General features: G+C 44.2%; 1 protein-coding gene across 1 annotated transcript in view; it reads left to right on the top strand.

Moving 5' to 3' along the window:
• Positions 1–26,257, top strand: part of PPP6R2 (protein phosphatase 6 regulatory subunit 2) — a gene marked incomplete in the record, with an annotated part of 934,057 nt that overhangs the window by 153,930 nt on the left and 753,870 nt on the right. Inside the window, 3 exon segments of the mRNA XM_053716315.1 lie at positions 21,639–21,825; positions 21,943–22,080; positions 22,460–22,525. Coding sequence (XP_053572290.1) covers positions 21,639–21,825; positions 21,943–22,080; positions 22,460–22,525 — 391 coding nt within the window.

The following is a 26,257-nucleotide window of genomic DNA, read 5'->3' as shown; positions in this document are numbered from 1 at the left end:
TATGAATACTACCCTCACAGAGGTTTTATCTAAGCTGCCTGGGTTGCAGGGGAAGCGCAGTAGGTCTGGTGTGAGAACAAATGCTGAGCCCTCTTGACGCTTTATTAGCCATATCCGATATACCCTCACAATGTTCTAAGTTGGGGGTGAGGGATTTGCTGTCTGAGGGAGAGATTTCTGATTCAGGAAAGATGTTCCCTCAGACTCAGATATGACGGCTTTTAAATTTAAACTAGAACACCTCCGCTTGTTGCTCAGGGAGGTTTTATCGACTCTGGATGATTGTGACCCTATTGTAGTTCCAGAGAAATTGTGTAAAATGGACAGATTTCTAGAGGTTCCTGCCTACACTGATGTTTATCTGGTCCCTAAGAGGATTTCGGACATTGTTACAAAGGAGTGGGATAGACCAGGTATTCCATTCGCTCCCCCTCCTACTTTTAAGAAAATGTTTCCCATATCAGACACCATGCGGGACTCGTGGCAGACGGTCCCTAAGGTGGAGGGAGCTATTTCTACCCTGGCTAAGCGTAGAACTATACCTAATTGAGGACAGTTGTGCTTTCATTGATCCTATGGATAAAAAATTAGTGGGTCTCCTAAAGAAAATACCGTATTAGTTCATCAGGGTTTTCTTCTCCAACCTATAGCGTGCATTGTTCCTGTAACTACTGTAGCTGCTTTTTGGTTCGAGGCTCTGGAGGAGGCTCTTCAGGTTGAGACCCCATTACAGGGAGTGCAGAATTATTAGGCAAATGAGTATTTTGACCACATCATCCTCTTTATGCATGTTGTCTTACTCCAAGCTGTATAGGCTCGAAAGCCTACTACCAATTAAGCATATTAGGTGATGTGCATCTCTGTAATGAGAAGGGGTGTGGTCTAATGACATCAACACCCTATATCAGGTGTGCATAATTATTAGGCAACTTCCTTTCCTTTGGCAAAATGGGTCAAAAGAAGGACTTGACAGGCTCAGAAAAGTCATAAATAGTGAGATATCTTGCAGAGGGATGCAGCACTCTTAAAATTGCAAAGCTTCTGGAGCGTGATCATCGAACAATCAAGCGTTTTATTCAAAATAGTCAACAGGGTCGCAAGAAGCGTGTGGAAAAACAAAGGCGCAAAATAACTGCCCATGAACTGAGAAAAGTCAAGCGTGCAGCTGCCAAGATGCCACTTGCCACCAGTTTGGCCATATTTCAGAGCTGCAACATCACTGGAGTGCCCAAAAGCACAAGGTGTGCAATACTCAGAGACATGGCCAAGGTAAGAAAGGCTGAAAGACGACCACCACTGAACAAGACACACAAGCTGAAACGTCAAGACTGGGCCAAGAAATATCTCAAGACTGATTTTTCTAAGGTTTTATGGACTGATGAAATGAGAGTGAGTCTTGATGGGCCAGATGGATGGGCCCGTGGCTGGATTGGTAAAGGGCAGAGAGCTCCAGTCCGACTCAGACGCCAGCAAGGTGGAGGTGGAGTACTGGTTTGGGCTGGTATCATCAAAGATGAGCTTGTGGGGCCTTTTCGGGTTGAGGATGGAGTCAAGCTTAACTCCCAGTCCTACTGCCATTTTCTGGAAGATACCTTCTTCAAGCAGTGGTACAGGAAGAAGTCTGCATCCTTCAAGAAAAACATGATTTTCATGCAGGACAATGCTCCATCACACGCGTCCAAGTACTCCACAGCGTGGCTGGCAAGAAAGGGTATAAAAGAAGAAAATCTAATGACATGGCCTCCTTGTTCACCTGATCTGAACCCCATTGAGAACCTGTGGTCCATCATCAAATGTGAGATTTACAAGGAGGGAAAACAGTACACCTCTCTGAACAGTGTCTGGGAGGCTGTGGTTGCTGCTGCACGCAATGTTGATGGTGAACAGATCAAAACACTGACAGAATCCATGGATGGCAGGCTTTTGAGTGTCCTTGCAAAGAAAGGTGGCTATATTGGTCACTGATTTGTTTTTGTTTTGTTTTTGAATGTCAGAAATGTATATTTGTGAATGTTGAGATGTTATATTGGTTTCACTGGTAAAAATAAATAATTGAAATGGGTATATATTTGTTTTTTGTTAAGTTACCTAATAATTATGCACAGTAATAGTCACCTGCACACACAGATATCCCCCTAAAATAGCTATAACTAAAAACAAACTAAAAACTACTTCCAAAACTATTCAGCTTTGATATTAATGAGTTTTTTGGGTTCATTGAGAACATGGTTGTTGTTCAATAATAAAATGAATCCTCAAAAATACAACTTGCCTAATAATTCTGCACTCCCTGTAGATGATATTCTAGATAGAATTAGGGCTCTCAAGCTAGCAAATTCTTTCATTACAGATGCCGCTTTTCAACTGGCTAAATTAGCGGCAGAGAATTCAGGTTTTGCCATTTTAGCGCGTAGAGCGTTATGGCTTAAGTCCTGGTCTGCTGATGTGTCATCAAAATCTAAACTTTTAGCCATCCCTTACAAAGGTAAGACCCTATTCGGGCCTGAACTGAAAGAGATCATTTCAGACATCACTGGTGGGAAAGGCCATGCCCTTCCTCAGGATAAGACAAATAAGATGAGGACCAAACAAAATAATTTTCGTTCCTTTCAAAACTTCAAAGGTGGTCCCTCTACCTCTTCCCCTGCTGCAAAGCAAGAGGGGAATTTTGCTCAATCAAAGTCAGTCTGGAGACCTAACCTGACTTGGAACAAAGGTAAACAGGCCCAGAAGCCCGCTGCTGCCACCAAGACAGCATGAAGGGGTAGCCCCCGATCCGGGACCGGATCTAGTAGGGGGGCAGTCTCTCTATCTCTATCTCTCTCTATCTCTATCTCTCTATCTCTCTCTCTCTCTATCTATATATCTCTATCTATATATCTCTATCTATATATCTCTATCTATATATCTCTATCTATATATATCTCTCTATCTCTCTCTATCTCTATCTCTCTCTCTCTCTATATATATATATATCTCTCTCTCTATATATATCTCTCTCTCTCTCTTTCTCTCTCTTTCTCTTTCTCTTTCTCTTTCTCTCTTTCTCTCTTTCTCTCTCTCTCTCTTTCTTTCTCTCTTTCTCTCTTTCTCTCTCTCTTTCTTTCTTTCTCTCTTTCTCTCTTTCTCTCTTTCTCTCTTTCTCTCTTTCTCTCTTTCTCTCTTTCTCTCTTTCTCTCTTTCTCTCTTCTCTCTCTCTTTCTCTCTCTCTTTCTCTCTTTCTCTCTCTCTTTCTCTCTTTCTCTCTTTCTTTCTTTCTTTCTTTCTTTCTCTCTTTCTCTCTTTCTCTTTCTTTCTTTCTCTCTTTCTCTTTCTTTCTCTTTCTCTCTCTTTCTCTCTCTTCTTTTCTCTCTCTCTCTTTCTCTCTTTCTCTTTCTCTCTTTCTCTCTTTCTCTCTCTCTTTCTCTCTCTCTTTCTCTCTTTCTCTCTCTCTTTCTCTCTTTCTCTCTTTCTTTCTTTCTTTCTTTCTTTCTCTCTTTCTCTCTTTCTCTTTCTTTCTTTCTCTCTTTCTCTTTCTCTCTCTTTCTCTCTCTTTCTCTCTCTTTCTCTCTCTTTCTCTTCTCTCTCTTTCTCTCTCTTTCTCTCTCTTTCTCTCTCTTTCTCTCTCTTTCTCTCTCTTTCTCTCTCTTTCTCTCTCTTTCTCTCTCTTTCTCTCTCTTTCTCTCTCTTTCTCTCTCTTTCTCTCTCTTTCTCTCTCTTTCTCTCTCTTTCTCTCTCTTTCTCTCTCTTTCTCTCTTTCTCCTGTTAAGTGTGATCAGTCCACGGGTCATCATTACTTCTGGGATATTACTCCTCCCCAACAGGAAGTGCAAGAGGATTCACCCAGCAGAGCTGCATATAGCTCCTCCCCTCTACGTCACTCACAGTCATTCTCTTGCACCCAACGACTAGATAGGATGTGTGAGAGGACTATGGTGATTATACTTAGTTTTATATCTTCAATCAAAAGTTTGTTATTTTAAAATAGCACCGGAGTGTGTTATTACCTCTCTGGCAGAGTTTGAAGAAGAATCTACCAGAGTTTTGCTATGATTTTAGCCGGAGTAGTTAAGATCATATTGCTGTTCTCGGCCATCTGAGGAGTGAGGTAAACTTCAGATCAGGGGACAGCGGGCAGATGAATCTGCATAGAGGTATGTAGCAGTTTTTATTTTCTGACAATGGAATTGATGAGAAAATCCTGCCATACCGATATAATGTCATGTATGTATACTTTACACTTCAGTATTCTGGGGAATGGTACTTCACTAGAATTACACTGTAAGAAATACATAAAGCTGTTTAATAACTAGAGATTATGTTTAACGTTTTTGCTGGAATGTAAAATCGTTTTCATTTGCTGAGGTACTGTGTGAATAAATGTTTGGGCACTATTTTTCCACTTGGCAGTTGCTTAATCTGTTTTTCTGACAGTTTCTGTTCTCCCTCACTGCTGTGTGTGAGGGGGAGGGGCCATTTTTTGGCGCTTTTACTATGCATCAAATATTTCAGTCAGCAACTCATTGTATTCCCTGCATGATCCGGTTCATCTCTACAGAGCTCAGGGGTCTTCAAAACTTATTTTGAGGGAGGTAATTTCTCTCAGCAGAGCTGTGAGAATTATAGTTTGACTGAGATAAAAAAAACGTTTATTCTGTAATTTGTTTCCTGCTTTCAGAATTTGTTATCCTTGCTAATGGGATTAAACCTTTGCTAAAGTTGTGTTGTTTACAAGGATTGAGGCTATAACTGTTTCAATTTATTAATTTTCAACTGTCATAGATCTTCTGTGCTTCTTAAAGGCACAGTACGTTTTAATATTATTCTAATTGAATTGTATTTCCAAGTTGCAAGTTTATTTGCTAGAGTGTTAAACATGTCTGATTCAGAGGATGATACCTGTGTCATTTGTTGCAATGCCAAAGTGGAGCCCAATAGAAATTTATGTACTAACTGTATTGATGCTACTTTAAATAAAAGTCAATCTGTACAAATTGAACAAATTTCACCAAACAACGAGGGGAGAGTTATGCCGACTAACTCGCCTCACGTGTCAGTACCTACATCTCCCGCTCAGAGGGAGGTGCGTGATATTGTAGCGCCGAGTACATCTGGGCGGCCATTACAAATCACATTACAGGATATGGCTACTGTTATGACTGAGGTTTTGGCTAAATTACCAGAACTAAGAGGTAAGCGTGATCACTCTGGGGTGAGAACAGAGTGCGCTGATAATATTAGGGCCATGTCAGACACTGCGTCACAGGTGGCAGAACATGAGGACGGAGAACTTCATTCTGTGGGTGACGGTTCTGATCCAAACAGACTGGATTCAGATATTTCAAATTTTAAATTTAAACTGGAAAACCTCCGTGTATTACTAGGGGAGGTGTTAGCGGCTCTGAATGATTGTAACACAGTTGCAATACCAGAGAAAATGTGTAGGTTGGATAAATATTTTGCGGTACCGACGAGTACTGAGGTTTTTCCTATACCTAAGAGACTTACTGAAATTGTTACTAAGGAGTGGGATAGACCCGGTGTGCCGTTCTCACCCCCTCCGATATTTAGAAAAATGTTTCCAATAGACGCCACCACAAGGGACTTATGGCAAACGGTCCCTAAGGTGGAGGGAGCAGTTTCTACCTTAGCTAAGCGTACCACTATCCCGGTGGAGGATAGCTGTGCTTTTTCAGATCCAATGGATAAAAAGTTAGAGGGTTACCTTAAGAAAATGTTTGTTCAACAAGGTTTTATATTGCAACCCCTTGCATGCATTGCGCCGATCACGGCTGCAGCGGCATTCTGGATTGAGTCTCTGGAAGAGAACATTGGTTCAGCTACTCTGGACGACATTACGGACAGGCTTAGAGTCCTTAAACTAGCTAATTCATTCATTTCGGAGGCCGTAGTACATCTTACTAAACTTACGGCGAAGAATTCAGGATTCGCCATTCAGGCACGCAGGGCGCTGTGGCTAAAATCCTGGTCAGCTGATGTTACTTCTAAGTCTAAATTGCTTAATATACCTTTCAAAGGGCAGACCTTATTCGGGCCCGGGTTGAAAGAGATTATCGCTGACATTACAGGAGGTAAAGGCCATGCCCTGTCTCAGGACAAAGCCAAAGCCAAGACTAGACAGTCTAATTTTCGTTCCTTTCGTAATTTCAAAGCAGGAGCAGCATCAACTTCCTCTGCACCAAAACAGGAAGGAGCTGTTGCTCGCTACAGACAAGGCTGGAAACCTAACCAGTCCTGGAACAAGGGCAAGCAGACTAGGAAACCTGCTGCTGCCCCTAAAACAGCATGAATTGAGGGCCCCCGATCCGGGATCGGATCTAGTGGGGGGCAGACTTTCTCTCTTCGCCCAGGCTTGGGCAAGAGATGTTCAGGATCCCTGGGCGCTAGAGATAATATCTCAGGGATACCTTCTGGACTTCAAATACTCTCCTCCAAGAGAGAGATTTCATCTGTCAAGATTGTCAACAATCCAGACAAAGAAAGAGGCGTTTCTACGCTGCGTACAAGAGCTCTTGTTAATGGGAGTAATCCATCCAGTTCCACGATCGGAACAGGGACAGGGGTTTTACTCAAATCTGTTTGTGGTTCCCAAAAAAGAGGGAACTTTCAGACCAATCCTGGACTTAAAGATCCTAAACAAATTCCTAAGAGTTCCATCGTTCAAGATGGAGACTATTCGGACAATTTTACCTATGATCCAAGAGGGTCAATACATGACCACTGTAGATTTAAAAGATGCTTACCTTCACATACCGATTCACAAAGATCATTATCGGTACCTAAGGTTTGCCTTCCTAGACAGGCATTACCAGTTTGTGGCTCTTCCATTCGGATTGGCTACAGCTCCAAGAATCTTCACAAAGGTTCTGGGTGCTCTTCTGGCGGTACTAAGACCGCAGGGAATCTCGGTAGCTCCATACCTAGACGACATTCTGATACAAGCTTCAAGCTTTCAAACTGCCAAGTCTCATACAGAGTTAGTGCTGGCATTTCTAAGGTCACATGGATGGAGGTGAACGAAAAGAAAAGTTCACTCGTTCCACTCACAAGAGTTCCCTTCCTGGGGACTCTTATAGATTCTGTAGAAATGAAGATTTACCTGACAGAGGACAGGCTAACAAGACTTCAAAGTGCTTGCCGCACCCTTCATTCCATTCAACACCCGTCAGTGGCTCAATGCATGGAGGTAATCGGCTTAATGGTAGCGGCAATGGACATAGTACCCTTTGCACGCTTACACCTCAGACCACTGCAACTGTGCATGCTAAGTCAGTGGAATGGGGATTACTCAGACTTATCCCCTTCTCTGAATCTGGATCAAGAGACCAGAAATTCTCTTCTATGGTGGCTTTCTCGGCCACATCTGTCCAGGGGGATGCCATTCAGCAGACCAGACTGGACAATTGTAACAACAGACGCCAGCCTTCTAGGTTGGGGTGCCGTCTGGAATTCTCTGAAGGCTCAGGGACAATGGAGTCAGGAGGAGAGTCTCCTGCCAATAAACATTCTGGAATTGAGAGCAGTTCTCAATGCCCTCCTGGCTTGGCCCCAGTTGACAACTCGGGGGTTCATCAGGTTTCAGTCGGACAACATCACGACTGTAGCTTACATCAACCATCAGGGAGGGACAAGAAGCTCCCTAGCTATGATGGAAGTATCAAAGATAATTTGCTGGGCAGAGTCTCACTCTTGCCACCTGTCAGCAATCCACATCCCGGGAGTGGAGAACTGGGAGGCGGATTTCTTAAGTCGTCAGACTTTTCATCCGGGGGAGTGGGAACTTCATCCGGAGGTCTTTGCCCAAATACTTCGACGTTGGGGCAAACCAGAGATAGATCTCATGGCGTCTCGACAGAACGCCAAGCTTCCTCGTTACGGGTCCAGATCCAGGGATCCAGGAGCAGTCCTGATAGATGCTCTGACAGCACCTTGGGACTTCAGGATGGCTTACGTGTTTCCACCCTTCCCGTTGCTTCCTCGATTGATTGCCAGAATCAAACAAGAGAGAGCATCAGTGATTCTAATAGCACCTGCGTGGCCACGCAGGACTTGGTATGCAGACCTGGTGGACATGTCATCCTGTCCACCTTGGTCTCTACCTCTGAAACAGGACCTTCTGATACAGGGTCCCTTCAAACATCAAAATCTAACTTCTCTGAAGCTGACTGCTTGGAAATTGAACGCTTGATTTTATCAAGACGTGGATTTTCTGAGTCAGTTATTGATACCTTAATACAGGCTAGGAAACCTGTTACCAGAAAGATTTACCATAAGATATGGCGTAAATACCTATATTGGTGTGAATCCAAAGGTTACTCTTGGAGTAAGGTTAGGATTCCTAGGATATTGTCTTTTCTACAAGAAGGTTTAGAAAAGGGTTTATCTGCTAGTTCATTAAAGGGACAGATCTCAGCTCTGTCCATTCTGTTACACAAACGTCTGTCAGAAGTTCCTGACGTCCAGGCTTTTTGTCAGGCTTTGGCCAGAATTAAGCCTGTGTTTAAAACTGTTGCTCCACCATGGAGTTTAAACCTTGTTCTTAATGTTTTACAGGGCGTTCCGTTTGAACCCCTTCATTCCATTGATATAAAGTTGTTATCTTGGAAAGTTCTATTTTTAATGGCTATTTCCTCGGCTCGAAGAGTCTCTGAATTATCAGCCTTACATTGTGATTCTCCTTATTTGATTTTTCATTCGGATAAGGTAGTCCTGCGTACTAAACCTGGGTTCTTACCTAAGGTAGTTACTAACAGGAATATCAATCAAGAGATTGTTGTTCCTTCTTTATGCCCAAATCCTTCTTCAAAGAAGGAACGTCTACTGCACAACCTGGATGTAGTCCGTGCTCTAAAATTTTACTTACAGGCAACTAAGGAATTTCGACAAACGTCTTCTCTGTTTGTCATTTACTCTGGGCAGAGGAGAGGTCAAAAAGCTTCCGCTACCTCTCTTTCTTTTTGGCTTCGTAGCATAATTCGTTTAGCTTATGAGACTGCTGGACAGCAGCCTCCTGAAAGAATTACAGCTCATTCTACTAGAGCTGTGGCTTCCACTTGGGCCTTCAAGAATGAGGCCTCTGTTGAACAGATTTGCAAGGCTGCAACTTGGTCTTCGCTTCATACTTTTTCCAAATTTTACAAATTTGACACTTTTGCTTCATCGGAGGCTATTTTTGGGAGAAAGTTTCTTCAGGCAGTGGTTCCTTCTGTATAAAGAGCCTGCCTATCCCTCCCGTCATCCGTGTACTTTTGCTTTGGTATTGGTATCCCAGAAGTAATGATGACCCGTGGACTGATCACACTTAACAGAAGAAAACATAATTTATGCTTACCTGATAAATTCCTTTTCTCCAACATAGGTGTGTCCGGTCCACGGCGTCATCCTTACTTGTGGGATATTCTCCTCCCCAACAGGAAATGGCAAAGAGCCCAGCAAAGCTGGTCACATGATCCCTCCTAGGCTCCGCCTACCCCAGTCATTCTCTTTGCCGTTGTACAGGCAACATCTCCACGGAGATGGCTTAGAGTTTTTTAGTGTTTAACTGTAGTTTTTCATTATTCAATCAAGAGTTTGTTATTTTCAAATAGTGCTGGTACGTACTATTTACTCAGAAACAGAAAAGAGATGAAGAATTCTGTTTGTATGAGGAAAATGATTTTAGCAACCGTAACTAAAATCCATGGCTGTTCCACACAGGACTGTTGAGAGCATTAACTTCAGTTGGGGGAACAGTTTGCAGTCCTTGCTGCTTGAGGTATGACACATTCTAACAAGACGATGTAATGCTGGAAGCTGTCATTTTCCCTATGGGATCCGGTAAGCCATGTTTATTACGATTGTAAATAAGGGCTTCACAAGGGCTTATTTAGACTGTAGACATTTTTTGGGCTAAATCGATTGATATTAACACTTATTTAGCCTTGAGGAATCATTTATTCTGGGTATTTTGATATAATAATATCGGCAGGCACTGTTTTAGACACCTTATTCTTTAGGGGCTTTCCCAAAGCATAGGCAGAGTCTCATTTTCGCGCCGGTGTTGCGCACTTGTTTTTGAGAGGCATGGCATGCAGTCGCATGTGAGAGGAGCTCTGATACTTATAAAAGACTTCTGAAGGCATCATTTGGTATCGTATTCCCCTTGGGTTTGGTTGGGTCTCAGCAAAGCAGATACCAGGGACTGTAAAGGGGTTAAAGCTTAAAACGGCTCCGGTTCCGTTATTTTAAGGGTTAAAGCTTCCAAAATTGGTGTGCAATATTTTCAAGGCTTTAAGACACTGTGGTGAAAGTTTGGTGAATTTTGAACAATTCCTTCATGTTTTTTCGCAATTGCAGTAATAAAGTGTGCTCAGTTTAAAATTTAAAGTGACAGTAACGGTTTTATTTCAAAACGTTTTTTGTACTTTCTTATCAAGTTTATGCCTGTTTAACATGTCTGAACTACCAGATAGACTGTGTTCTGAATGTGGGGAAGCCAGAATTCCTATTCATTTAAATAAATGTGATTTATGTGATAATGACAATGATGCCCAAGATGATTCCTCAAGTGAGGGGAGTAAGCATGGTACTGCATCATTCCCTCCTTCGTCTACACGAGTCTTGCCCACTCAGGAGGCCCCTAGTACATCTAGCGCGCCAATACTCCTTACTATGCAACAATTAACGGCTGTAATGGATAATTCTGTCAAAAACATTTTAGCCAAAATGAACCCTTGTCAGCGTAAGCGTGGATGCTCTGTTTTAGTTACTGAAGAGCATGACGACGCTGATATTAATATCTCTGAAGGGCCCCTAACCCAATCTGAGGGGGCCAGGGAGGTTTTGTCTGAGGGAGAAATTACTGATTTAGGGAACATTTCTCAGCAGGCTGAATCTGATGTGATTACTTTTAAATTTAAATTGGAACATCTCCGCATTTTGCTTAAGGAGGTATTATCCACTCTGGATGATTGTGAAAATTTGGTCATCCCAGAGAAACTATGTAAAATGGACAAGTTCCTAGAGGTGCCGGGGCTCCCAGAAGCTTTTCCTATACCCAAGCGGGTGGCGGACATTGTTAATAAAGAATGGGAAAGGCCCGGTATTCCTTTCGTCCCTCCCCCCATATTTAAAAAATTGTTTCCTATGGTCGACCCCAGAAAGGACTTATGGCAGTCAGTCCCCAAGGTCGAGGGAGCGGTTTCTACTTTAAACAAACGCACCACTATTCCCATAGAGGATAGTTGTGCTTTCAAAGATCCTATGGATAAAAAATTAGAAGGTTTGCTTAAAAAGATGTTTGTTCAGCAGGGTTACCTTCTACAACCCATTTCATGCATTGTCCCTGTCACTACAGCCGCATATTTCTGGTTTGATGAACTGATTAAGGTGCTCGATAGTGACTCTCCTCCTTATGAGGAGATTATGGACAGAGTCAATGCTCTCAAATTGGCTAATTCTTTCACTCTAGACGCCTCTTTGCAATTGGCTAAGTTAGCGGCTAAGAATTCTGGGTTTGCTATTGTGGCGCGCAGAGCGCTTTGGTTGAAATCTTGGTCGGCTGATGCGTCTTCCAAGAACAAGCTACTAAACATTCCTTTCAAGGGGAAAACGCTGTTTGGTCCTGACTTGAAAGAGATTATCTCTGATATCACTGGAGGTAAGGGCCATGCCCTTCCTCAGGATCGGCCTTTCAAGGCAAAAAATAGACCTAATTTTCGTCCCTTTCGTAAAAACGGACCAGCCCAAGGTGCTACGTCCTCTAAGCAAGAAGGTAATACTTCTCAGGCCAAGCCAGCTTGGAGACCAATGCAAGGCTGGAACAAGGGAAAGCAGGCAAAGAAACCTGCCACTGCTACCAAGACAGCATGAAATATCGGCCCCCGATCCGGGACCGGATCTGGTGGGGGGCAGACTCTCTCTCTTCGCTCAGGCTTGGGCAAGAGATGTTCTGGATCCTTGGGCGCTAGAAATAGTCTCCCAGGGTTATCTTCTGGAATTCAAGGGACTTCCCCCAAGGGGAAGGTTCCACAGGTCTCAGTTGTCTTCAGACCACATAAAAAGACAGGCGTTCTTACATTGCGTAGAAGACCTGTTAAAAATGGGAGTGATTCATCCTGTTCCATTGAGAGAACAAGGGATGGGGTTCTACTCCAATCTGTTCATAGTTCCCAAAAAAGAGGGAACATTCAGACCAATCCTAGATCTCAAGATCTTAAACAAATTTCTCAAGGTCCCATCTTTCAAGATGGAAACCATTCGAACTATCCTTCCTTCCATCCAGGAAGGTCAATTCATGACCACGGTGGATTTAAAGGATGCGTATCTACATATTCCTATCCACAAGGAACATCATCGGTTCCTAAGGTTTGCATTCCTGGACAAACATTACCAGTTCGTGGCGCTTCCTTTCGGATTAGCCACTGCTCCAAGGATTTTCACAAAGGTACTAGGGTCCCTTCTAGCTGTGCTAAGACCAAGGGGCATTGCAGTAGTACCTTACCTGGACGACATTCTGATTCAAGCGTCGTCCCTCCCTCGAGCAAAGGCTCACACGGACATCGTCCTGGCCTTTCTCAGATCGCACGGCTGGAAAGTGAACGTGGAAAAGAGTTCTCTATCCCCGTCAACAAGGGTTCCCTTCTTGGGAACAATTATAGACTCCTCAGAAATGAGGATTTTTCTAACAGAGGCCAGAAAGACAAAGCTTCTGGACTCTTGTCGAATACTTCATTCCGTTCCTCTTCCTTCCGTAGCTCAGTGCATGGAAGTGATCGGGTTGATGGTAGCGGCAATGGACATAGTTCCTTTTGCGCGCATTCATCTAAGACCATTACAACTGTGCATGCTCAGTCAGTGGAATGGGGACTATACAGACTTGTCTCCAAAGATACAAGTAAATCAGAGGACCTGAGACTCACTCCGTTGGTGGCTGTCCCTGGACAACCTGTCACGAGGGATGACATTCCACAGACCAGAGTGGGTCATTGTCACGACCGACGCCAGTCTGATGGGCTGGGGCGCGGTCTGGGGATCCCTGAAAGCTCAGGGTCTTTGGTCTCGGGAAGAATCTCTTCTACCGATAAATATTCTGGAACTGAGAGCGATATTCAATGCTCTCAAGGCTTGGCCTCAGCAAGCGAGGACCAAGTTCATACGATTTCAATCAGACAACATGACGACTGTTGCGTACATCAACCATCAGGGGGGAACAAGGAGTTCCCTAGCGATGGAAGAAGTGACCAAGATCATTCTATGGGCGGAGTCTCACTCCTGCCACCTGTCTGCTATCCACATCCCGGGAGTGGAAAATTGGGAAGCGGATTTTCTGAGTCGTCAGACATTGCATCCGGGGGAGTGGGAACTCCATCCGGAAATCTTTGCCCAAGTCACTCAACTTTGGGGCATTCCAGACATGGATCTGATGGCCTCTCGTCAGAACTTCAAAGTTCCTTGCTACGGGTCCAGATCCAGGGATCCCAAGGCGGCTCTAGTGGATGCACTAGTAGCACCTTGGACCTTCAAACTAGCTTATGTGTTCCCGCCGTTTCCTCTCATCCCCAGGCTGGTAGCCAGGATCAATCAGGAGAGGGCGTCGGTGATCTTGATAGCTCCTGCGTGGCCACGCAGGACTTGGTATGCAGATCTGGTGAATATGTCATCGGCTCCACCTTGGAAGCTACCGTTGAGACGAGACCTTCTTGTTCAGGGTCCGTTCGAACATCCGAATCTGGTTTCACTCCAGCTGACTGCTTGGAGATTGAACGCTTGATTTTATCGAAGCGAGGTTTCTCAGATTCTGTTATCGATACTCTTGTTCAGGCCAGAAAGCCTGTAACTAGAAAGATTTACCACAAAATTTGGAAAAAATATATCTGTTGGTGTGAATCTAAAGGATTCCCTTGGGACAAGGTTAAGATTCCTAGGATTCTATCCTTCCTTCAAGAAGGATTGGAAAAAGGATTATCGGCAAGTTCCCTGAAGGGACAGATTTCTGCCTTGTCGGTGTTACTTCACAAAAAACTGGCAGCTGTGCCAGATGTTCAAGCCTTTGTTCAGGCTCTGGTTAGAATCAAGCCTGTTTACAAACCTTTGACTCCTCCTTGGAGTCTCAATTTAGTTCTTTCAGTTCTTCAGGGGGTTCCGTTTGAACCCTTACATTCCGTTGATATTAAGTTATTATCTTGGAAAGTTTTGTTTTTAGTTGCAATTTCTTCTGCTAGAAGAGTTTCAGAATTATCTGCTCTGCAGTGTTCTCCTCCTTATCTGGTGTTCCATGCAGATAAGGTGGTTTTACGTACTAAACCTGGTTTTCTTCCAAAAGTTGTTTCTAACAAAAACATTAACCAGGAGATTATCGTACCTTCTCTGTGTCCGAGACCAGTTTCAAAGAAGGAACGCTTGTTGCACAATTTGGATGTTGTTCGCGCTCTAAAATTCTATTTAGATGCTACAAAGGATTTTAGACTAACATCTTCCCTGTTTGTTGTTTATTCAGGTAAAAGGAGAGGTCAAAAAGCAACTTCTACCTCTCTCTCTTTTTGGATTAAAAGCATCATCAGATTGGCTTACGAGACTGCCGGACGGCAGCCTCCCGAAAGAATCACGGCTCATTCCACTAGGGCTGTGGCTTCCACATGGGCCTTCAAGAACGAGGCTTCTGTTGATCAGATATGTAGGGCAGCGACTTGGTCTTCACTGCACACTTTTACCAAATTTTACAAGTTTGATACTTTTGCTTCTTCTGAGGCTATTTTTGGGAGAAAGGTTTTGCAAGCCGTGGTGCCTTCCATTTAGGTGACCTGATTTGCTCCCTCCCTTCATCCGTGTCCTAAAGCTTTGGTATTGGTTCCCACAAGTAAGGATGACGCCGTGGACCGGACACACCTATGTTGGAGAAAACAGAATTTATGTTTACCTGATAAATTTCTTTCTCCAACGGTGTGTCCGGTCCACGGCCCGCCCTGGTTTTTTAATCAGGTCTGATAATTTATTTTCTTTAACTACAGTCACCACGGTACCATATGGTTTCTCCTATGCTATTATTCCTCCTTAACGTCGGTCGAATGACTGGGGTAGGCGGAGCCTAGGAGGGATCATGTGACCAGCTTTGCTGGGCTCTTTGCCATTTCCTGTTGGGGAGGAGAATATCCCACAAGTAAGGATGACGCCGTGGACCGGACACACCGTTGGAGAAAGAAATTTATCAGGTAAACATAAATTCTGTTTCTTCTGTAGTGTGATCAGTCCACGGCCCGCCCTGTTTTTAAGGCAGGTAAATATTTTTTAATTTATACTCCAGTCACCACTTCACCCTTGGCTTTTCCTTTCTCGTTGGTCCTTGGTCGAATGACTGGGAGTGACGTAGAGGGGAGGAGCTATATGCAGCTCTGCTGGGTGAATCCTCTTGCACTTCCTGTTGGGGAGGAGTAATATCCCAGAAGTAATGATGACCCGTGGACTGATCACACTACAGAAGAAAGGAATTTATCAGGTAAGCATAAATTATGCTTTCTCTCTTTCTCTCTTTCTCTCTTTCTCTCTTTCTCTCTTTCTCTCTTTCTCTCTTTCTCTCTATCTCTCTATCTCTCTATCTCTCTATCTCTCTATCTCTCTATCTCTCTATCTCTCTATCTCTCTATCTCTCTCTTTCTCTCTTTCTCTCTTTCTCTCTATCTCTCTATCTCTATCTATCTCTCTCTCTCTATCTATCTCAGAAAGTTGTGCTTTCATTGATCCTATGGATAAAAAATTAGAGGGTCTCCTAAAGAAAATTTTTGTTCATCAAGGTTTTCTTCTTCAACCTATAGCGTTCATTGTTCCTGTAGCCACTGCAGCTGCCTTTTGGTTTGAGGCTCTTCAGATTGAGACCCCACTAGATGATATTCTGGACAGAATTAAGGCTCTCAAGCTAGCTAATTCTTTTATTACAGACGCCGCTTTTCATCTTGCTAAGTTAGCAGCAAAAAATTCAGGTTTTGGCACGTAGAGCGTTATGGCTTAAGTCCTGGTCAGCTGATGTTTCATCTAAATCTAAGCTTTTGTCCATCCCTTTCAAAGGTAAGACCCTTTTCGGGCCTGCACTGAAAGAGATCATTTCAGACATTTACTGGAGGGAAGGGTCATACCCTCCCTCAGGATAAGTCAAATAAGACAAGGACCAAACAAAATAATTTTCGTTCCTTTCGAAACTTCAAGTGTGGTCCCACTTCCTCTGCTGCAAAGCAAGAAGGGAACTTTGCTCAATCCAAGCCAACCTGGAGACCTAATCAGGCTTGGAACAAGGGTAAACAGGCCAAAAAGCCTGCTGCTGCCACTAAGTCAGCATGAAGGGGTAGCCCCCGATCAGAGACCGGATCTAGTAGGGGGCAGACTCTCTCTCTTTGCTCAGACCTGGGCAAGAGACATTCAGGACTCCTGGGCAGTAGAAATTGTAACCCAGGGATATCTTCTAGATTTCAAGGATTCTCCTCCAAGGGGGAGATTCCATCTTTCTCAATTGTCTGTAAACCCGACAAAAAGAGAGGCGTTCTTACGCTGTGTAGAAGACCTTTTTACCATGGGAGTGATCTGCCCTGTTCCAAAAGCAGAGCAGGGGCAGGGGTTCTACTCCAATCTGTTTGTAGTTCCCCAAAAAGAGGGAACTTTCAGACCAATTCTGGATCTCAAGATCCTAAACCAATTCCTAAGAGTTCCATCTTTAAAGATGGAGACCATTCGGGCTATCTTACTATTGATCCAGGAGGGTCAATATATGACCACTGTGGATCTAAAGGATGCGTATCTACACATTCCTATCCACAAAGATCATCACCAGTTTCTCAGGTTCGCCTTTCTGGACGAGCATTATCAGTTTGTGGCTCTTCCCTTCGGGTTGGCCACGGCACCACAAATCTTCACGAAGGTGCTAGGGTCTCTTCTGGCGGTTTTTAAGGCCGCGGGGCATATCAGTGGCGCCTTATCTAGACGACATTCTAATTCTAGCGTCGACTTTCCAACTAGCCAAGTCTCACACGGACTAAGTGTTGTCCTTTCTAAGATCTCATGGGTGGAAGGTGAACGTAAAAAAGAGTTCTTTCCCCCCTCACAAGAGTTTCATTTCTAGGGACTCTGATAGACTCAGTGGACATGAAAATATTTCTGACGGAGGTCAGGAAATCAAGATTTTGTCCACCTGCCAAGCTCTTCACTCCATTCCTCGGCCGTCAGAAATGGCTCAATGTATGGAGGTAATTGGTTTAATGGTAGCGGCAATGGACATAGTTCCATTTGCTCGCTTGCATCTCAGACCACTGCAACTTTGTATGCTCAATCAGTGGAATGGGGATTATGCAGATTTATCTCCTCAGATAAATCTGGATCAAGAGACCAGAGACTTTCTTCTTTGGTGGTTGTCACAGAATCATCTGTCCCAGGAAATGTATTTCCGCAGGCCAGAATGGGTTATAGTGATGACAGACATCAGCCTTCTGGGCTGGGGTGCAGTCTGGAATTCCCTGAAAGCACAGGGTTTGTGGACTCGGGAGGAGGCTTTCCTACTGATAAATATTCTGGAATTAAGAGCGATATTCAATGCTCTCCAGGCATGGCCTCAGCTGGCTTCGGCCAGATTCATCAGGTTTCAGTCATCACGACTGTGGCTTATATCAATCATCAGGGTGGAACTAAGAGTTCCTTAGGGATGATAGAGGTCTCAAGGATAATCTGATGGGCAGAGGCTCACTCTTGCCATCTCTCAGAGATCTATATCCCAGGTGTAGAGAATTGGGAGGCAGATTTTCTAAGTCGTCAGACTTTTCATCCGGGGGAGTGGGAACTCCATCCGGAGGTGTTTGCTCAACTGGTTCGGCTATGGGGCACACCAGAATTGGATCTGATGGCGTCTCGTCAGAACGCCAAACTTCCTCGTTACGGTTCCAGGTCAAGGGATCCTCAGGCTGTACTGATAAATCCTCTAGCAGTACCCTGGTCGTTCAACCTGGCTTATGTGTTTCCACCTTTCCCTCTCCTTCCACGTCTGATTGCCAAAATCAAACCGGAGAGAGCATCATTGATTTTGATAGCGCCTGCGTGGCCATGCAGGACTTAGTATGCAGACCTGGTCGACATGTCATCTCTTCCACCATGGTCTCTGCCACTGAGACAGGACCTTCTGATTCAAGTTCCATTCAAGTATCCAAATCTAATTTCTCGGTCATAAATACCTTGATTCAGGCTCGAAAGCCTGTTACCAGGAAAATCTATCATAAGATATGGCGTAAATATCTTTTTTTTGGTGCGAATTCAAAGGCTTCTCCTGGAGTAAAGTCAGGATTCCTAGGATTTTCTTTTCTCCAAGAGGGATTGGAGAAAAGATTGTCGGCTAGCTCCTTAAAAGGGCAGATATCTGCTCTGTCTATTTTGTTGCACAAGCATCTGGCAGATGTTCCAGACTTTCTGGCTTTTTGTCAGGCTTTAGCTAGAATTAAGCCTGTGTTTAAACCTGTTGCTTTGCCATGGAGTCTAAATTTGGTTCTTAGAGTTCTTCAGGGGGTTCCGTTTGAACCCATGCATTCCATAGATATTAAGCTTTTATCTTGGAAAGTTTTGTTCCTAGTTGCTATCTCTTCATCTCGAAAAGTTTCTGAACTATCTGCATTGCAATGTGACTCACCTTATCTTGTGTTCCATGCTGATAAGGTGGTTTTGCGTACCAAGCCTGCGTTCCTACCTAAGGTTGTTACTAAGGGGAATATCAATCAGGAATTTGTTGTTCCTTCTTTGTGTCCTAATCCTTCTTGTAAGAAGGAACGTCTGTTGCACAACTTGGACGTGGTTCGTGCTTTAAAGTTCTATTTGCAGGCAACCAAAGATTTTCGTCAAACATCTTCTTTGTTTGTCGTCTATTCTGGAAAGCGTAGGGGTCAAAATGCTATGGCGACTTCTCTTTCCTTTTGGCTGAAAAGCATCATCCATTTGGCTTATGAGACTGCTGGACAGCAGCCTCCTGAAAGGATTACAGCTCATTCTACTAGAGCGGTAGCTTCCACATGGGCTTTTAAAAATTATGCTTCTGTTGAACAGATCTGTAAGGCTGCAACTTGGTCTTCACTCCATACCTTTTCAAAATTTTACAAATTTGATACTTTTGCTTCTTCGGAGGCTATTTTTGGGAGAAAGGTTTTGCAAGCAGTGGTGCCTTCCGTTTAGGTTCCTGTCTTGTTCCTCCCTTCATCCGTGTCCTAAAGTATCCCACAAGTAAGGATGAATCCGTGGACTCGGTACATCATGCAAAAGAAAACAAAATTTATGCTTACCTGATAAATTTCTTTCTTTTGCGATGTACCGAGTCCACGGCCCGCCCTGTCTATTCAAAACAGATGTTATTTTTTCTTAAAATTTTCAGTCACCTCTGCACCTTATAGTTTCTCCTTTTTCTTCCTTAGCCTTCGGTCAAATGACTGGGGGGGGTGGAGTTAAAGGGGGAACTATATATACAGCTCTGCTGTGGTGCTCTCTTTACCACTTCCTTTTAGGAAGGATAATATCCCACAAGTAAGGATGAATCCGTACACTCAGTACATCGCAAAAGAAATACATTTATCAGGTAAACATAAATTTTGTTTTTTGGTGTGAATCCAAGGTTTACTCATGGAGTAGAGTTAGGATTCCTAGAATTTTGTCTTTTCTCCAAGAGGGTTTGGAGAAAGGTTTATCAATGAGTTCCCTAAAGGGTTAGATCTCGGCTTTATCTATTTTGTTACAAAAACGTCTGGCGGATGTTCCAGATGTACAGTATTTTTGTCAGGCCTTGGTCAGAATCAGGCCTGTGTTTAAACCAGTTACTCCTCCTTGGAGTCTTAATTTAGTTCTCAGAGTCCTTCAGGGGGTTCCGTTTGAGCCTATGCATTCCTTAGATATTGTTATCTTGGAAGGTTTTGTTTCTTTTTGCCTTTTCTTCAGCTCGTAGAGTGTCTGAGCTCTCGGCATTGCAGTACGAATCTCTTTACCTTATTTTCCATTCAGATAAGGTAGTGTTGCATACTAGATTAGGATTTCTTCCTAAGGTTGTTTCTGATCGTAACATTAATCAGGAGATTGTTGTTCCTCCCTTGTGTCCTAATCCTTCTTGTAAGAAGGAACATCTTCTGCACAATTTGGACGTGGTCCGTGCTTTAAAGTTTTACCTGCAGTCGACTAAGGATTTTCATCAGTCTTCTTCTTTGTGGTTTTCTCGGGAAAACGTAAGGGACAGAAAGCTACGGCTACTTCTCTTTTCTTTTGGCTGAGGAGTATCATACGTTTTGCACATGAAACTGCTGGACGTCAGCCTCCCGAGAGTTACGGCTCATTCCATGCGGGCTGTTGCTTCCTCATGGGCGTTCAAACATGAAGCTTCTGTGGAAGACTGCAACTTGGTCCTCTCTTCAAACTTTTTCAAAGTTTTACAAATTTGACACTTTTGCCTCGGCAGCTTTTGGGAGCAAAGTTCTTCAAGCAGTGGTGCCTTCTGTTTAGGTTCCCTGTCTTGTCCCTCCCGTATCATCTGTGTACTCTAGCTTGGGTATTGTATCCCATTAGTAATTAAGATGATCCGTGGACTCATCGTGTCATTAAAAAGAAAAGAAAATTTATGCTTACCTGATAAATTTTATTTCTTTTTTGACACGATGAGTCCACGGCCCGCCCTGTTATTTAGACAGGTTATTTGTATGTTATAAACTTCAGACACCTCTGCACCTTGTTTCTTCCTTTCTCTCCTTAACTTCGGTCGAATGACTGGAGTGGGAGGGAAGAGAGGAGCTATTTAACAACTTTGCTCTTTGCCGCCTCCTGCTGACCAGGAGGTGAATATCCCATTAGTAATTAAGATCCGTGGACTCATTGGGGCCTATTTATCAAAGGTCTTGCGGATCTGATCCGACTGTGCGGATCAGGTCCGCAAGACCTCGCTGAATGCGGAGAGCAATACGCTCTCCGCATTTAACATTACACCAGCAGCTCACAAGAGCTGCTTGTGCAACGCCGTTCCCTGCAGACTCGCGGCCAATTGGCCGCCAGCAGGGGGGTGTCAATCAACCCGATCTTACTCTATTGGGTTGATTTCCAGCGATTCCTGCCTGCTCAGAGCAGGCGGACAGGGTTATGGAGCAGCGGTCTTTAGACCGCTGCGTCATAAATTGTGTTTCTGGCGGGTCTGAAGACTCTCCAGAAACAAGGGCCCACAAGCTCCGTTCAGAGCTTGATATATGGGCCCCCTAGTGTCAAAAAAGAAATAAATTTATCAGGTAAGCATAAATTCTTTCCTAGGTCCCAAGGAACTTTGTTCTCGGGCTTTTAACATCCTCAAATGCTGTTGTTTAATCTATATAATAAAGAATGAGGGTTTTAAGTTGGTAGAATCCAGTTACACCAAGCACTTGTTATAGACGTTCTACTCTCAGACATTATGGCTATCGCTGTGTGTGTTCTTTATTCTATATGGTGCCAATCTGCTGACAATGAAGTATTCGGTCTTATTTGCTCTCTCATTGGGAAGCACACAGGGACAGCAGGGTGTTTGGTGATTATTGATGTTTTTTTAGCACATTGTTCAATTAACTGTTTGTGGTGCTTTTTGTTTTACCCCTTGAAATGAAATCTAAAATTGGTATTAGGTTCTCACTATATCTTGTCCTCAGGTACCCAAACATTGCTTGTGAGCTGCTGACGTGTGACGTGCCCCAGCTAAACGATAAGCTGTGTGAAGACGAAAGCCTCCTGAACATTCTGTATGACTTCTTGCAGCAGGAGCCCCCCCTAAACCCTCTGCTGGCCAGCTTCTTCAGCAAGACTGTGGGACACCTTATAGCAAGGAAAACCGAGCAGGTGAGGGATGTGCAGGATCAGGGGTTACTGCTTGGTACAAATACAAAATCTCATGTATTTAGTACAATGTCAGGTGCGTTCTGTAGTCACCGTGACATCAACTTGCTGTCCCCACAGGTCATTGGATTTCTCAGGAAGAAGGATCAGTTCCTTATGCTGGTGCTGGAGCACTTTGGGACGTCTGCCATGATGGACCTGCTGCTTCGTCTGATCAGTTGTGTGGAGCCAGCCACCCTGAGACAGGGAGTTCTGAACGTGAGAACCAATTTGACTCGGCTAGATCTGGGGCTTAGGGCATCTTATTAAGATGCATAAGACAGCAGGGCAGATGGGCCCACGGACATGGCTGAAGATGCAGAGATTGAGATGGCAGATGGGCATACGGGCATGGGGAAATAAATTAGGAGCAAACATGAAAATGGGCAGGAGGGCGAGGTGGTACATAATGTGAATGAGTAAGTAGGTGAGACACTGGGAAATCCTATGGTGAGGAAGCTTGGATAATGTAGCCGTATACTGTGTGTTTGACACTTGTGGGATGGGTTCTGGGCATCACAAGACAAGTATGAAGTGTATTTAGGTACCAGTCTTATTACATTGTCACATTTGACCTCACTATTTTTGCATTTTTCAGTGGCTGAACGAAGAGAGACTCATTCAGAGGTTGGTGGACCTGATCCATTCAAGCCAGGAGGATGATGTGAGTGTGATCCTGTTACTTACTTGCAGCTTACTGTCATATTTATGTGATCTGCATTGTATGTTAACTGCTGCTGAGATAGATCAGAGAGAGACAGACAGAGGGCTTGTAAAGAGAGGGAGAGAGACAGAGGGCTTGTAAAGAGAGACAGAGGGCTTGTAAAGAGAGACAGAGGGCTTGTAAAGAGAGACAGAGGGCTTGTAAAGAGAGACAGAGGGCTTGTAAAGAGAGACAGAGGGCTTGTAAAGAGAGACAGAGGGCTTGTAAAGAGAGACAGAGGGCTTGTAAAGAGAGACAGAGGGCTTGTAAAGAGAGACAGAGGGCTTGTAAAGAGAGACAGAGGGCTTGTAAAGAGAGACAGAGGGCTTGTAAAGAGAGACAGAGGGCTTGTAAAGAGAGACAGAGGGCTTGTAAAGAGAGACAGAGGGCTTGTAAAGAGAGACAGAGGGCTTGTAAAGAGAGACAGAGGGCTTGTAAAGAGAGACAGAGGGCTTGTAAAGAGAGACAGAGGGCTTGTAAAGAGAGACAGAGGGCTTGTAAAGAGAGACAGAGGGCTTGTAAAGAGAGACAGAGGGCTTGTAAAGAGAGACAGAGGGCTTGTAAAGAGAGACAGAGGGCTTGTAAAGAGAGAGAGAGACACAGACAGAGGGCTTGTAAAGAGAGACACACAGGCAGAGGGCTTGTATAGAGAGACAGAGGGCTTGTATAGAGAGACAGAGGGCTTGTAAAGAGAGAGACACAGACAGAGGGCTTGTAAAGAGAGAGACACAGACAGAGGGCTTGTAAAGAGAGAGACACAGACAGAGGGCTTGCAAAGAGAGAGACACAGAGACAGAGGGCTTGCAAAGAGAGAGACACAGAGACAGAGGGCTTGCAAAGAGAGAGACACAGAGACAGAGGGCTTGCAAAGAGAGAGACACAGAGACAGAGGGCTTGCAAAGAGAGAGACACAGAGACAGAGGGCTTGCAAAGAGAGAGACACAGAGACAGAGGGCTTGCAAAGAGAGAGACACAGAGACAGAGGGCTTGCAAAGAGAGAGACACAGAGACAGAGGGCTTGCAAAGAGAGAGACACAGAGACAGAGGGCTTGCAAAGAGAGAGACACAGAGACAGAGGGCTTGCAAAGAGAGAGACACAGAGACAGAGGGCTTGCAAAGAGAGAGACACAGAGACAGAGGGCTTGCAAAGAGAGAGACACAGAGACAGAGGGCTTGTATAGAGAGACAGAGGGCTTGTAAAGAGAGAGACACAGACAGAGGGCTTGCAAAGAGACACAGAGACAGAGGGCTTGCAAAGAGACACAGAGACAGAGGGCTTGCAAAGAGAGAGACACAGAGACAGAGGGCTTGCAAAGAGAGAGACACAGAGACAGAGGGCTTGCAAAGAGAGAGACACAGAGACAGAGGGCTTGCAAAGAGAGAGACACAGAGACAGAGGGCTTGCAAAGAGAGAGACACAGAGACAGAGGGCTTGCAAAGAGAGAGACACAGAGACAGAGGGCTTGTATAGAGAGACAGAGGGCTTGTATAGAGAGAGACACAGATAGAGGGCTTGTAAAGAGACAGAGAGACAGAGGGCTTGCAAAGAGACAGAGAGACAGAGGGCTTGCAAAGAGACAGAGAGACAGAGGGCTTGCAAAGAGACAGAGAGACAGAGGGCTTGCAAAGAGACACAGAGACAGAGGGCTTGCAAAGAGACACAGAGACAGAGGGCTTGCAAAGAGAGAGACACAGAGACAGAGGGCTTGCAAAGAGAGAGACACAGAGACAGAGGGCTTGCAAAGAGAGAGACACAGAGACAGAGGGCTTGCAAAGAGAGAGACACAGAGACAGAGGGCTTGCAAAGAGAGAGACACAGAGACAGAGGGCTTGCAAAGAGAGAGACACAGAGACAGAGGGCTTGCAAAGAGAGAGACACAGAGACAGAGGGCTTGCAAAGAGAGAGACACAGAGACAGAGGGCTTGCAAAGAGAGAGACACAGAGACAAGTTCAGAAAAAAGTAGTGAAAACCAATTTCCACATCAAAATAAACATCAGGAGGGCTTAATCACATCTGTGCTACATATGCTATGCATATATCAAAAAATAAAAAATGATCTGTCATGGCAACAGAAAAAAAAGTCAAATTACAAAAACGTTAGTTGCTGCCTCTTGTAGTTTGGGGGGGGGGCAGTTTCCTGATTTAGTATATAAAAAAAAAAAAATCTATTTCTTTCATATGAGGATGAGAGTCCACAAGCCTTAATGTGTGAGATTGAATACCCACCACTAGGAGGAGGCAAAGAACCCCAAAGCATAAGAACTTTTCCTTCCTTCCACCTCCCTATACTACTTAGTTTTTGTTCTTTGCCTCCCAGGAAGAGGTGAGGATTAGAGGTGCTCCAGTTTTTATTAATTGGGATTCTCAGACCTATGAGACTCATTAACCCCTTTCCATTTGCTGCTTCAGAATTCGGGGGTATAGGAATGCTCTGTTATGGTCACAAGTATATCCCTATGGGATTTCAGCCATAATCCTGTAGGATTCTCAGTATTTCTCTTATCTCCTCTGCTGTTCCATTCACAGCATTGGATTACCTGTTCGGAATCAACCAAGGAGACGTTCAGGTATATTAGGTTGAACACCACCATCAAATACTACCTTTAAAATTAACAACTGAAAAAATACCACCTTTACATTACCTGTTCAGAATTAACCAATGATATGAGAAGCACAGGTACATCAGGACCATCATTAACAGCTCGCAAACTATCTTGAAAAAGCCCCAGTTACGGGTGAAATGCGTTGAAGTACTGCCAGCTTGTCACTCATTTGTTCCGATATTACAACATTTATTTTTGCGGAGTTCCCATAGCAAGCTTAATCCTCCGTCTGGAGGGGGCCTTTTACCATCAGATTTTACTGCGCAGTTAAAAACGGCGGTGTTTGAGGCCCTCAGTGCTTTACCTTGCCCTGCTAAACTCAAGCGTAAGGTTAAACGTAGCTCTCCTGCCCCGGGTCATCATGTAATTTATTGGATTTCTCTGCTCTGTTACTGTTATCCGAGGATGGAGTCTGTTGCCTCTAAGCCTCCTGCTGCGGAGGAACCAGCCTTTAGATTTAAGATTGAACACTCATGTTTTTAAATTAGAGGTTCCAGAGGCCAAGCTGCCTGATGAACCTTTGATTTCTAAATTAGACAGTTTACGAGGACAGGGTAGTGCCTTTTTAACGTTTCCTACGCTTGTAAAGCTGGCAAACATTAAGAACGAATGGGACAGAATTGTATCTTCCTTTTCCCCTTCGTCTTTCATTAAAAAATGATTCATGATCCTGGACTCTTTTGGAATTGTGGGGTTCCGTCCCTAAGGTGGATGGCGCTATCTCCACGCTTGCCAAGCGTACTACTATCCCGCTTGAGGATAGCTTGTCATTCAGAGAGCCGATGGATAAGAAGATGGAAACTCTTCTAAGAAAGAGGTTTCAACATACGTGATATTTATTTCAACTGGCAGTGGCTGTTGCTGGAGCAGCTACCTACTGGTGTAAATCCTTATCGGAATTGATCGAGGTGGAGGGTCCCCTCGACGTTAACCAGGAAAGAATTTATATAAGCCTTGAGAATTGCTAATTGTATCTGTGAGGCAAACATGCAGGTTATTCGCCTAACTGCTTAGGCTTCTGGCTTTTCGATTCAGGCCCGTCGGGCGCTCTGGTTGTAGTCCTGGTCTGCGGATATGACTTCTAAGTC

This window comes from Bombina bombina, chromosome 6 (assembly GCF_027579735.1).
Source record: "Bombina bombina isolate aBomBom1 chromosome 6, aBomBom1.pri, whole genome shotgun sequence".
NCBI classification, from domain to species: domain Eukaryota; kingdom Metazoa; phylum Chordata; class Amphibia; order Anura; family Bombinatoridae; genus Bombina; species Bombina bombina.
Note: the sequence above shows the minus strand (reverse complement) of the source record. Positions and strands in the feature narration are given on the sequence as shown.